The sequence below is a fragment of the Haliotis rufescens genome, unplaced genomic scaffold (assembly GCF_023055435.1).
Source record: "Haliotis rufescens isolate VD_foot unplaced genomic scaffold, xgHalRufe1.0.p SCAF_10, whole genome shotgun sequence".
In the NCBI taxonomy this organism is placed as follows: Eukaryota; Metazoa; Mollusca; class Gastropoda; order Lepetellida; family Haliotidae; genus Haliotis; species Haliotis rufescens.
Window position 1 is genome coordinate 39,220,644 of NW_025963780.1, and position 14,295 is coordinate 39,234,938.

At 43.4% G+C, this 14,295-nt stretch overlaps 1 protein-coding gene and 1 long non-coding RNA gene across 7 annotated transcripts in view; both read right to left on the reverse strand.

Moving 5' to 3' along the window:
* The window catches only part of LOC124142636, a 246,291-nt gene that overhangs the window by 172,500 nt on the left and 59,496 nt on the right, over positions 1–14,295 (reverse strand). For all 5 annotated transcript variants that reach the window (XM_048390407.1, XM_048390402.1, XM_048390393.1 and 2 more), the window contains one exon: positions 14,090–14,185. In XM_048390407.1, coding sequence (XP_048246364.1) covers positions 14,090–14,185 — 96 coding nt within the window. The remainder of the gene's footprint in view (positions 1–14,089; positions 14,186–14,295) is intronic.
* LOC125377371 lies at positions 2,528–10,851 on the reverse strand. Of its 2 annotated transcripts, none has more exons than XR_007219537.1 (2): positions 10,566–10,851; positions 2,528–4,383 (listed from the first exon to the last, which is right to left on the reverse strand). It is a non-coding gene; the product is annotated as an uncharacterized LOC125377371 (long non-coding RNA). The 2 variants fall into 2 exon arrangements; XR_007219538.1 differs by lacking the exon at positions 10,566–10,851 and adding an exon at positions 6,811–6,827.

Consider the following 14,295-nt stretch of genomic DNA (forward strand, 5'->3'; position numbering starts at 1 on the left):
ATTATCCGTGCAGCTTGACGTGGGTATCTCACTGCCAGGAGGTTGTGCCTCACACAACAGACCATCACAATGCTTTCCACTCTATGCAGGTGTTGCTGCATGTGTTGCTGCATTGTAGTCAGGGGGCATCTGAACCGGTGAGCCAAAACACCAAATTTGTTTTCAGCCATTCTGTGTGCCCCCGACAGATGGTAGTTTAATATTCTTTCGTCATGCATCGGGTGGGGTAGAGTTTCATGAGCTACGTTCGACGGTACAAAGCGTCATCTCCTCCCAAAGCGTAGGGGGGCATGGGCTGGTCATCATTTGGGAGTGGTTCATCGTCTAAGGCGCCGCGATTCGCTGTGCAGAGTTGCGTCCCTTGGGCACGCCAGAAACCTATAATTATGGGTTCGAATCCTGGTTCAACCCGATTAGGTTTCTAGGCTTGTCAGTACCCTACCCGTGCTCGTGGGTTTCACCGAAGTGGTAAACGTCTGAGACCTGCATCACTTCGGGCTTTCCTCCCACATCAAGCTGACACGCCGTGATATAACTGGAATACTGTTAAAAGCGGCGTTAAACCCAACTCACTCACTCATTCCAGGGTAATGGCATTACTGGTTTCAGGGAGGATTTTACTTATTGTGTATTACGCCACCGAAACCCACACGGGAGACTTTTATATGAATCCCCCGTTGCCCTGTCGAGCAGACTTGTTGCAATCCGAATACCTTGGTCTCGGGACATGCGCCAAAAGGTATCCTTCTTCGGTATATGAGGTTCAACGCGTTCCACCAACTCACTGAAACATTCGGGGCGGTCGGGTACCCTAGTGGTTAAAGCGTTCGCTCGTCACGCAGAAGACCCGGGTTCGATTCCCGACATGGATACAAGCCCATTTGTGGTGACCCCCGGCGTGATATTGCTGGAATATTGCTAAAAGCGGCGTAAAAACCATACTCACTCACTGAAACGTTCATTGGTCACACGGAGAAAGTCCATGTAAACTTGAATTTTATCGAAAAAAATAAATCATTCCCTAAAATGCTTGAAATAAAACAACTATGTTTCAAACTGATAACAAAAAATGCCTACCACAAAAATGGCATTGCTTTATCTTCTTAAAAATCAGGCTGATGGTTTTAAATTTTAAAAAATACATCTGGTTTTGCAGCTGTGGCTGAAATATAATACCTTATCTCGATACCCATTTCCAGCCAGCACCCCATCCCACAAAGAATATATAAGTAGTTATCAACGTCGGACTCACAACAATGTCGGCATTTATCTCCTGCCCATCCGTCTGTCCTTAAACAATATGGGGGACATGGGTGGCCCAGGCGTCTAAGGCACCGCAATTCGCTGTGCAGAGTTGCGTCCCTTGGGCAAGCCAGAAACCTATAATTATGGGTTCGAATCCCGGTTCATCCCGATTATGTTTCTAGGCTTGTCAGCACCCTACCCGTGCTCGTGGGTTTCACCGAAGTGGTAAACGTCCGATACCTGCATCACTTCGAGATTTCCTCCCACATTAAGCTGACATGCCCTGATATAACTGGAATAATCTTAAAAGCGGTGTTAAACCCAACTCACAACAAAGTGGAGGAATAAAACACTTATCACTCGCTGAGCAAGATATCCTAATTGATATTGGTTCGGGTGCCATATGTGCTGAACAAGAAAAGTTAGGGATCTTATCCTGCAAGCTTCACGATCTCTAACCCTTTTTGTTCCATATAGGCTCCAAGCACTTTGGGCTTACTCCAATTGACATAAATAAATGCCGGTGCCCCCTCCACTTAGTAACACATGGATATAGGAGTTCTAGTGATCCCATGTTCTGTTCAGAGTGCAAGGGCAACTATTTTATGCACGAGCTTCACCGACTTGACTGCCGATCATCCATGTAACATATAACACAAGACCCGTGAAGATCCGGGCTAGAATAGGTCTTCAGTAACCCATGCTTGCCGTAAAAGGCGACTATTCTTGTTTGGGTGGTCAGCCTCGCTGACTCTGTTGATGTATGTCATCATATCCAAATTGCATGGATTGATGCTCATGATGTCAATCACTGGATTATCTGGACCAGACTGCCATCACATAGCTGAAATATTGCTGAACGCAGTGTTAAACAACAAACAATCTATAACATAAGTCGATGATGAAAGCTGTAAAAATTTTTATTACAACATGATGTGTCTATGACAACAGAAGACAGCAACAGTCTAGATGATTCTACAAGTTAGGGTTTGGCCAATCACAGTCGTTGTAAAATTTACAATGGATGGTTCAAACCTGCCACAACCTCTAAGCATCACATCCTGTCTTGCACGTACCTGTCCGAGAATACAGTGAGTGTGTGCATGCACCCATATCCCCCCAGCATAGAGGGGTCTGGAAGAGCATATCATACTGCAGAGTCAAGGACAGCCCAGCCCGTTTTCCAAAAGGATACAAAATATTATCTGCCAACCAGCAATTAAAGACTGCGCTTTCATTTTATACTGCTATATTTTTTTACCAAAAGAGAAAAAAAAAAATTTTCAGTCAATATATCCTGGACCAGAGTCCTCTTTTTTTGAGTATTTTAATCAATTTTATCACTGCTCCACACAGCTGAACATGGGAAAGAGGTTGGAAGCATTTACCCTTTAAGACGCGTGTAAGATTGAAGCCAGAAGGAAAACTAGTGTGTTTTTTCTAAAAAAATCACTACAAAGCCAGGTAGATAGATATTGTTTCTATTTATCCATGAGTCACACATATAGTATACATCATTGTTGAAAAAACTTTTAATTCTTAACACTATAAAAAGCAGACAATAAACTCCCATATAATGTGTGAGGCCCACTGACTGCCAGGGTTAGGGTTGTTCAACTGGCTGCTTTCAAAATAGTCTCATACACATCACCGAATGTTGTTGCTACACCAAGAGAGTTACCTCCCTTCCACTGCAATCCAACTGTGGACTTATAACTCCTTCAGTCCTGGAGGAATGGAATGTATGAATGTTGCATAAAGGTATAGTTTACATAACAAAATAAGACATATTTTGACCTCAGTGAAAGGGAGATAGCTTTTCTTGCATTACACGGTTACAATGACAACCTATCTACAGGTACACTGAGCATTACGCCAGACCAACATGCACGCGAATATACATGGTATCCCACTGCTGAAACAGGCCACACTCCCCCACCCCATCGAATCTGAGGTAGGTTGCAAGTGTGGGGCTGTTTGTATTCTCTAATTCTATAATAGCACTTGTCTGAGGTGGAGGCCGTACACGATTATACAAAACAATTTCCTTTCAGACAAAATAGTGTGTATAAATACAGCATCCTTCTTAAACGTACACATAACACAACAACGAAGTGCAAGTGTGCCCTTTTGAATGTAGTTGAGTATATATACCAAAGGTAATGGTAGGCATAAATACAGATGTGGCTCAAAGGCTGCTGCACAGAAAACTGAAGGAGACGAATTTAAGTAAGAGGGGAACATATCTGCACAACACAGGCAGAAGAACGTAAGTATGAAAAATTATACCACCACGCCTGGTGGATAAACAGAAGTATGACATAATGTATTTAAACACAACACACGCAGAAGAACGTAAGTATGAAAGATTATACCACCACGCCTGGTGGATAAACAGAAGTATGACATAATGTATTTAAACAATGTTACAGGCAGAAGAACTTTAAAAGTCAATACAGGTAACAGTTTTTGAACACGTACACACAAAAACACCAGTCTTCAAAAATACGAAGACTGATGAGGAAAATAGTGACATAAACCTTGCTTTCCAAATAGTTGTCTTCTCAACTTCCCTGAATTAATTACACTAAACACATATCTGGATTTCAGGCGACAACATTTAACACTTAAGGCCATAACAACTTAGATCAGTTATTGCTGAGATGGGAAGAAATTATTATCTTAGACTGTCTGGAATAAAAGTCTATTAAAACAACAGTGAATTAACTTGACATAAAAGGAGCCTGTAGTAAGACACTGGCAAGGAATATTCTCCAAATAAGCTTGACGTTCCGGAAGTTTCAGTTCCTTGAAACTGAAATTGAAACGTTTCAAGAGCCAACTTTCTCAGTAAACTTTTGATGACTATCAACTGTCCAAACTTCTGAGAGTATCTCAGCAAACTTTTGATATATCATACAGCCAAGTAATATTGTCAGCTGTCTGCAGGCTTGAGTGGTGGGGAGGTCAAGTTAATCTGGACTCGCTGTTGCCTCTTCAGCACTTGCAGCTTCATATTTCCCTACTCTTATTGTTGTATAATCTCAGAAGCTCATAACACTTTCTGTAGCACTCCAGCGAGCAGGCACACAATGGCCAGAGTTGTGGTCCCTGTCAGGGAAGTTGCACCATTCATATCTGAAACACAGAGCACACAATATAAATACTTACTCCAGGAAGTGTCATTATGTGCAAACATGTACTGACATTTTGAAAAATCATCTTTGATTCTTTTGGTAATATTTGTCAACATGCCTAAAAAATCAAATTAAGTTGTTTTGTGTTTTCAGTCATGAGGTAATCAAACACAACAATGCCGTCATTTGCGTTTGGATCCTCATTCAAAGTGCTTCAAATTGGACAAAAACACATCTTCATGGTGTGCCAGTGTATATGCAACAGTAAGTGAAGATAGACATGAGCGAACTGCATTAAGAAAATCATAGTGAGTGAGTGAGTATGGTTTTACACCGATTTTAGCAATATTCCAGCAATATCACGGCGGGGGACACCGCAAATGGGCTTCACACATTGTACCCATGTCGGGAATCGAACCCGGGTCTTCAGCGTGACGATCGAACACTTTAACCACTAGGCTACCCAACCGCTCCAAGAAAATCATAGAGTTACAATAATTGAATACAATTAAGGAATTTATGACTACTTTGAAACAACTATTCATGTCATTGAATACCATACAAGTCTCAGGAAACATTGCACTCTGAATTACAAACTACTGTTCACACGTGTCAAGGCGTTAATGGTACAAATCAGACATTAAGTGACAGAATCACACATCCACCACCTGTAGGACATTACAAGAGAACTGTTAACGTGCCCTGTACATAGGGCCCACACCATGAATTTCCTTGCACCTGCATGATAAGAAACAGGTGAGCAAATCAGCAACCCAAATTATTTCCACCTCAGAAATGTGCAGTTAACACTCGAGTTAATTTAGAGTGAGCGAGTATGGTTTTACGTCGCTTTTAGCAATATTCCAGCAATATGACACCCGGGGACACCTGAAATTGGCTCCACTCATTGTACCCATGTCGGGAATGGAACCCGGGTCTTCGGCGTGACGAGTAAACACTTTAACCACTAGGCTACCTGACTGTCCCTTAGTTAATCAAAATGCTTAAATTCATACATCCTTATCGGTACTGTGTAAACTGGGATAAATTGAAACACCCTGCATCACTGCCATCCATGAAAACACTGGCAGTGCACTCAGGCGTCCTGGGCATGCTGAGGCCTCCTGTCTATCTGTATCCATCCAGATGGCTGAAATATTGCCAGACTACAGGCCAACATTGTTGAGATAGGAAGATGGAAGAGCAAGTGAGGTGGCAAGGTGAAATCACTACACTTTTATAAGAAAGTGTATGTTGTGAGAGAGGTGACGAGAGTTGGGTCCAAGATTATTGCACTTATATAGCGACATGCATGCATGTGTATGTGTGGCTGCTTGTACTAGTCCGGACTGATGCCAATTTATAGTGCTAGCTCACTGACTGAGATACCATGCCACAGTTTAACTTGAATACCCCACTCAGACACAGTATACTGACTCCAAGCCGACCAGTCCTTGTTTTATCCCTTTAATGCCAGACAGGGTAACAACAAGTACCATCTTTTAACGGAGAGTGAGGGAGAATGTTGTGACTGCTTGTCTAAGTCCATACTGATGCCAATTTCATAGTGCTAGCCCACTGAGATACCATGTCGCATTTAACATGAATAGCCCACTCAGACAAGTCAACTCCGAGCCAACCAGTCCTTGTTTGAGCCCCTTAATGCTGAGCGCCAGGGAGGGTAACAACAACTACAATCATTTCACGTCTTTTGGTATAACATGGCTATGGATTGAACCCTTGCCCTTCCGTTCTCCCACCAGACCATGGTTGGTTGGTTAGTTTGTTGTTTAACACCGCACTCAGCAATATTCCAGCTATATGGTGGTGGCCAGTAAATAATTGAGTCTGGACCAGACAATCCAGTGATTGATATCATGAGCAGTTAGGATCGATGACATGCATCAACTAAGTCAGCGAGCCTGACCACCCGATCCCGTTAGTCGCCTCTTATGACAAGCATAGTTGCATTTTACGGCAAGCATGTGTTGCTGAAGACCTATTCTATCCCAGCTCTTCAAGACCAGACCGTGGAAATGGTCATATAATATTGGGGGGAAGGTAAGGAGATGAGAAAACCATTTCATGTGGAGTAGGGTCAGCAAGGTAGGTGGCTGTGTGGGTATTGGATTGGATGGAGGCATTTCTTATGGTTTTGGGTGGTGGTGTAGTTGTTGTGCAGGTGTGGTAGCATGGGATGGGTAGATATGGAGGGTAGAACTAGTGTGTATCTGGTTTTGTATGTAGTCGTGGAAATAGATCAAGACTCCTGGATGGAAAATAGCATTGCTCTGATGACATGAAATAGTTACTAGCATATAAAACACCTACATCTATGTGAAAATTGATTGAAAGCGCCAGCTTGCAATTTGATTACATCAAGTTAAAGCTATATGATCAAGCAGGGAGAGATTAAAAAAATCTTAACCTTGAGCAGCAGATACTGAAATGACGAAACAGAATTTTAAATATATTATGATGAATGATGACTAGCTTCTGCCAAGCAATTCAGATGATGCCCTATGGCTGCTGTGGTGTAAACAATATCCTGCATCCCATGCCCACAACCCATGACATTGGTATCTTGCAGCCAACAGCTCTATCTCAAGGTGTGCACCTCTCCTAATGTCATGAACACGGAACCCGTGGTTTCCCTTCTCCCCATAGATGTTAGGGTCAGTTGTTAATGGAAAGTCATGCAAACTCAGACAAAGGAACCTTCATAACATTGTCAAACATGCAAGTGTTAAAAAATCCAAATGTAAAGTGATGTATCATGTACAGCTGCCACTAAATTGCGTAGTTCTCAGAATAACTGAGGCTTGCAGATAAGATGGCTTCTGAACTCTGTCATGCAGACATTGCTTCAAGCAGGGCTTTGCAGTCAATGGGTCTACCCAGGCTCTTAGTCAATGTGTGTCAATGAGAACTTGCAGTGCATGAACCAGTACCCTGTTCCACAATCTGAACTTAGCGCTACAAATATCATAAACCAAATTTAAAGTATGTGACTTACAATCACCTTAACGCTTTGGACACTTTGTGGAACTGGTTCAATGTGTCACCCAGGGCTTGCAGTCAATGTGTCACCGAGGGCTTGCAGGAAATGCTTCAACCAGGGCTTGCAGTAAATGCTTCAACCAGGGCTTGCAGTCAATGTGTCACCCAGGGCTTGCAGTAAATGCTTCAACCAGGGCTTGCAGTCAATGTGTCACCCAGGGCTTGCAGCAAATGCTTCAACCAGGGCTTGCAGTCAATGCTTTAACCAGGGCTTGCAGTCAATGTGTCAACCAGGGCTTGCAGTCAATGTGTCACCCAGGGCTTGCAGTAAATGTGTCACCAAGGGCTTGCAGTCAATGTGTCACCCAGGGCTTGCAGTCAATGTGTCAACCAGGGCTTGCAGTAAATGTGTCGACCAGGGCTTGCAGTCAATGTGCCACCAAGGGCTTGCAGTCAATGTATCACCAATGGCTTGCAGTCAATGTGTCAACCAGGGCTTGCAGTCAGTGTGTCACCCTGGGCTTGCAGTCAGTGTGTCACCCAGGGCTTGCAGTCAATGCGTCACCCAGGGCTTGCAGTAAATGCTTCAACCAGGGCTTGCAGTCAATGTGTCACCCAGGGCTTGCAGTCAATGCGTCACCCAGCGCTTGCAGCAATTGCTTCAACCAGGGCTTGCAGTAAATGCTTTAACCAGGGCTTGCAGTCAATGTGTCACCCAGGGCTTGCAGTCAATGCTTCAATCAGGGCTTGCAGTCAATGTGTCACCCAGGGCTTGCAGCAAATGCTTCAACCAGGGCTTGCAGCAAATACTTCAACCAGGGCTTGCAGTCAATGTTTCAACCAGGGCTTGCAGTAAATGTGTCAACCAGGGCTTGCAGTCAATGTGTCACCAAGGGCTTGCAGTCAATGTGTCACCAAGGGCTTGCAGTCAATGTGTCAACCAGGGCTTGCAGTAAATGTGTCACCCAGGGCTTGCAGTCAATGTGTCACCCAGGGCTTGCAGTCAATGTGTCACCCAGGGCTTGCAGTCAATGTGCCACCAAGGGCTTGCAGTAAATGTGTCACCAAGGGCTTGCAGTCAATGTGTCACCCAGGGCTTGCAGTCAATGTGTCAACCAGGGCTTGCAGTCAATGTGTCACCCAGGGCTTGCAGTCAATGTGCCACCAAGGGCTTGCAGCAATTGCTTCAATCAGGGCTTGCAGTCAATGCTTCAACCAGGGCTTGCAGTCAGTGTGTCACCCAGGGCTTGCAGTCAATGTGTCAACCAGGGCTTGCAGTCAATGTGTCACCCAGGGCTTGCAGTCAATGCTTCAACCAGGGCTTGTAGTAAATGCTTCAACCAGGGCTTGCAGTCAATGTGTCACCCAGGGCTTGCAGCAAATGCTTCAACAAGGGCTTGCAGCAAATGCTTCAACCAGGGCTTGTAGTCAATGCTTCAACCAGGGCTTGCAGTCAATGTGTCACCCAGGGCTTGCAGCAATTGCTTCAATCAGGGCTTGCAGTCAATGCTTCAACGAGGGATTGCAGTCAATGTGTCACCCAGGGCTTGCAGAAAATGTTTCAACCAGGGCTTGTAGTCAATGCTTCAACCAGGGCTTGCAGTCAATGTGTCACCCAGGGCTTGCAGTCAATGTGTCACCCAGGGCTTGCAGTCAATGTGTCACCCAGGGCTTGCAGTCAATGCTTCAACCAGGGCTTGTAGTAAATGCTTCAACCAGGGCTTGCAGTCAATGTGTCACCCAGGGCTTGCAGCAAATGCTTCAACAAGGGCTTGCAGCAAATGCTTCAACCAGGGCTTGTAGTCAATGCTTCAACCAGGGCTTGCAGTCAGTGTGTCACCCAGGGCTTGCAGCAATTGCTTCAATCAGGGCTTGCAGTCAATGCTTCAACCAGGGATTGCAGTCAATGTGTCACCCAGGGCTTGCAGAAAATGTTTCAACCAGGGCTTGTAGTCAATGCTTCAACCAGGGCTTGCAGTCAATGTGTCACCCAGGGTTTGCAGTCAATGTGTCACCAAGGGCTTGCAGTCAATGTGTCACCCAGGGCTTGCAGTCAATGCTTCAACCAGGGCTTGTAGTAAATGCTTCAACCAGGGCTTGCAGTCAATGTGTCACCCAGGGCGTGCAGCAAATGCTTCAACAAGGGCTTGCAGTAAATGCTTCAACCAGGGCTTGTAGTCAATGCTTCAACCAGGGCTTGCAGTCAATGTGTCACCCAGGGCTTGCAGCAATTGCTTCAATCAGGGCTTGCAGTCAATGCTTCAACCAGGGATTGCAGTCAATGTGTCACCCAGGGCTTGCAGAAAATGTTTCAACCAGGGCTTGTAGTCAATGCTTCAACCAGGGCTTGCAGTCAATGTTACACCCAGGGCTTGCAGTCAATGTGTCAACCAGGGCTTGCAGTAAATGTGTCAACCAGGGCTTGCAGTCAATGTGTCACCAAGGGCTTGCAGTCAATGTGTCACCAATGGCTTGCAGTCATTGTGTCACCCAGGGCTTGCAGCAATTGCTTCAACCAGGGCTTGTAGTCAATGCTTCAACCAGGGCTTGCAGTCAGTGTGTCACCCAGGGCTGGCAGTCAGTGTGTCACCCAGGGCTTGCAGTCAATGTGTCACCCAGGGCTTGCAGTAAATGCTTCAACCAGGGCTTGTAGTAAATGCTTCAACCAGGGCTTGCAGTCAATGTGTCACCCAGGGCTTGCAGCAAATGCTTCAACAAGGGCTTGCAGTCAATGTGTCACCCAGGGCTTGCAGTAAATGCTTCAAAAGTATGTAGTCTCCATACAAAATAGAGCCCACCCAACCGAACCCACACATATCAGATGGTCGTCACTTAGTATAGAGTGGACTTCTCCGCAACACTTGTGTCAATTTTGTTTGCATACTCTATATTAGATTTTTGTTTCTATAGATCATTTAAACATAGCTCAGTTTGTATTGATTTTTTTATTCCATTTTCAATTTGGGTAAAAAATACTAACAGTTTCACAGTTCAAATTGTTACATGCCACAGGATCCTCATACCAAGAACGTGTCAGAATCCAGCATATTCCAGGAGACTAGTTACTACTTTACCCAACATCTTGGATGCCAGATGTCCACACACATGTATGTTCGATGCATCAACCGCAACAAGGTGTTAGTGAACCAAGTCCTGAGTACCTTGCCCTGCAACACCACTTACCGTTCGTTTCAGTGGGGGTATCATTGCCTGTCATTGGAAATACATAGGTTTACTCTCTTAACTAAAATCAAATTTGTTAAACATTCATTGCAACTGTTGCAAAAGCTGGAACCAAGGGAGGTCAGCCATCATAACACAGTGATCAGTCATTCCTAGCTCAACTGTCAGTTACCTCCCTTCAATCTATAATCATCATAAATGCAGGATAGACTGACTATACAGACGTTGGGTGAGGTGAAATGGGGTTTAGTGTTGTGTTCAAGATTATTGCACTAGTTTGGACAAATGCTGATTTTTTAATGCTTGTCCACTGGGAGATGATCCTACATACAAATCAAACATCACCTTACCCGTCATAAGGCTAGTTATCTCCCTTTGACTAACAACTTCAATCAAACATGAAAGGGGGTTTAGCCTAGTGGATGAGGTTGTCAAAGAATTCCAAGGAGATCTGTTTTTTAGAAGCTGATGATGATAATGATAAAGCTCAAGCTGTCTCCAGGTGTCCAGGAAATGAGGCAGATGGAGACAAAGAGCATTTCCAAAGCTCCAGATAACTTTTTGAGCAATTGAGCTTTTGAATACACAATGCCATTTAGAAAGTGGTCAAATGTAACAAATGTTATATTTGGGATAACACTTTCTGAGTAAAGTACAGCCTCACTCTGGCAAGTGTGGGTTCGAATCCCGGACGGGACACAACCCAAAAAAGTACGAGAATCTGTACTTTACTAAGAAAGTGTTATCCCAAATATAACATTTGTTACAACTGAGCTTTTACTCGAAGGTTTCTATTTTAATTATTACATTTTTCATTGGGTAACCACTATTTTTACACTCATCTATTCATCACTCTGTTGGGTTCTCCCCAAAATGATTAAAAGATAATGAAATAATGTTTTAGATGCATATAGCTGTTCTAAATATAGGCTTGACTCGTAAATTAAATTAGCTCAACATTGTGTTTCAGACAATGTCGGAAATTAGCTCTGTTGTACGCATGCTAAAAAAGCTTAATTGGGAATTTACGCATGCTGTTTTTATACATTTGAGTTTTTCATAAAATGCATGCGTTTCTGTACACAAGTTAATTGAAAGTAATCGGGTTTTGAATAGTTTTGAAGGTATCTTACACAAATAAGCAGCTTATCAGTAGCTCTGCTTCACACGCTCCATGCTGCCTTTACATTGGTCAAAAACAGACATGTTGATGTTCTTGGTGATGATAATGATGCACGTGGATGATTGACAAGACGATGTCTTTTTAAAAAATGACATTGTATCAACAAATGCTTTGAAGACTGGCATTAATGATATGTTTTTTTATATGTTAAAAACATAAGCACTGCAGTAACCTACAGTTAAAACAAACTACAGCATGTACAAGGGATCACTAATTTAGTTCATTATAATCGTAGTCTGTTATAAGGTAAAGGCATATACTGCATATGTATAGCAAATGGTCGGGACAAAAAAATAAGATTGTTATATCCGTCAGTTTGTTATAAGCGTGTTCGTTATTAACATAGTTTACTGTAGTTAAAATTATCAAGGAGCGGTAAACATGGTAAAAGGCATATCCAAGTCCTTGTTGCTGGTTTCTCCAGCTGACAGGTATCACACATGCATGACTCACTCACCTACAATCCCATCAAGGGTGACGCTGACCGTCTGGTCTCCACTTTCCATGGTCACGCCCTCCGGAAGGTCCGGTTCAGCATGGCATTTGAGTACCTTATTGAACAGTCTGTGATCAAAGTCCAGCTCATAGCTGACCATGGCCTTGTATGACCGTCTTTCTGTGTTTCCGTCCTTGTCCAAGATAGCGGTGACATCGCCCGTGTTAAGATGCTGGTCACCTGCCATTAAATGAATGACTGGTGCTGGATTGGAACCCATTGCCTCGCATGTCACCGACAGTGTTTTAGACTTCGATGATACGGTTACTCCATCAGCTTTTTCCTCCCCATCAACTGTCAGCTTGATGCCACTCACGGGAGCTGAGGAGACAAGCACAGATACATGAGCTGACATGTCATTGCTGGACATGAAACACAAACATGCAGGGCCCTGTCCCACAAAGTGATCTAAGCGCTGTGGTGATTGTAAGCCTTCGTTAAAGTGGAAGATCGCTTTGTGGAACGGGGCCCAGGGATTTATCTTGGACTCAATATTAAGTGCCCTTGGAAACCAAATTGGGAAAATATACTTACTTTGCCCAATATTGGGATTGTTTTAAAGTCCTTCTCTTCTTAATTTCACAGGTAATACAATATTTTATCAAATACAATAACGCCTCTCCTTTCTATTGGTCCTGTTTACAGGGAAATACAGGGCACGTCTACCAAGCCATACTATTACCTATGACTATATCAATTTGATTAAAATGGATAGGGAAAATGTTAATTCCAATTTTGGTATTTTTACTGAAATTTGCATCAAATTTGGCCCGAATTTCAGTCTCTGAGAAGGTCCAGATAAATCCCAGACCATGCCTAAATAACTTAGTCGCATATTCAGGAATTTGTCAAATCCAGACCCTACAGAAACCTGATCAGTCAGTAGAGGAACAGATTTTTGGTCCTGTGGGGCAAACTTATCCCGTAGAATCTGCTTAATGCATACTTCCTTCACTTGACATCATGCCACAAAGGACCAATTTTTATGCAGTTGACACTACAGGGACTATGCCAAAAAAGAGTTGTTTTTCTCAAATTACAAAAGTCACATGGTTAAAGAATATATTCTTTAGTGACATAAACACAATAAAAGTAACATTTCCTACATCGATCATGTAGATAAATTCCTGCTAGTATGTTAATACAAACAGGTATTTATCCACGTGATCTTGGCTTCCAAACTAAGAGCCCTTGGCAGGCAAATTGGGATATAATTGTTACTGTTACAAATAATTATTTGTCTAAAGTTGTTATATACTTAATTTCAGATTAAGCATTAATGCATTATTATCCTTATTGGTCCTCTGATCAGTACAATACAAGTCACCTCAATCAAGCCAGCACATCGCCATGGTCATAACTTTATCAACACACATTAGGTGGGTGGGTGGGTGAGTTTGGTTTAACGCCGCTTTTAAGATTATTCCAGTTATATCACGGTGTGTCAGCTTAATGTGGGAGGAAAGCCCGAAGTGATGAAGGTTTCAGACGTTAACCACTTTGGTGAACCCACGAGCACGAGTATGGTGCTGACAAACCTAGAAACATAATTGGTGCGAACCGCGATTGGAACCCACAATCATGTGTTTCTGGCGTGACCAACGGACGCAACTCTGCACAGCGAATCGCGGTGCCTTAAGACAACTGGGCCACCTGTGCCCTCTACACAAATTAGGAAATTTAGGAAACTTTTGCTGCAGAATATCGGCCTCTGAGCAGGTACAGGGAAGTCCTTTAAGGGCTTTACTAGTCATTTGAAATATAAAATTGTTTCTTTATCTTTGCACAACTAAAACATCAAGTTACTTGGTTGAAAACTCCTTATGCTATCCAAGACTCACTTACCGAGGAAAACCACCGTCTTGGTTGCTGACTCTAGAGCATCACTGGTCCCTCTCTTCTGTGTGCGACATGTGTATTCCCCGTCAGCAGCAGCAGTAGCTGGAAACAATTCAATCACACAATTTTACAAGATCTCAAAATCCGGTATTAAACAGACTTTGACAAAGACTTGTGACTTTCTACTGGCCCGAACATGGTTCTTCTTCTTA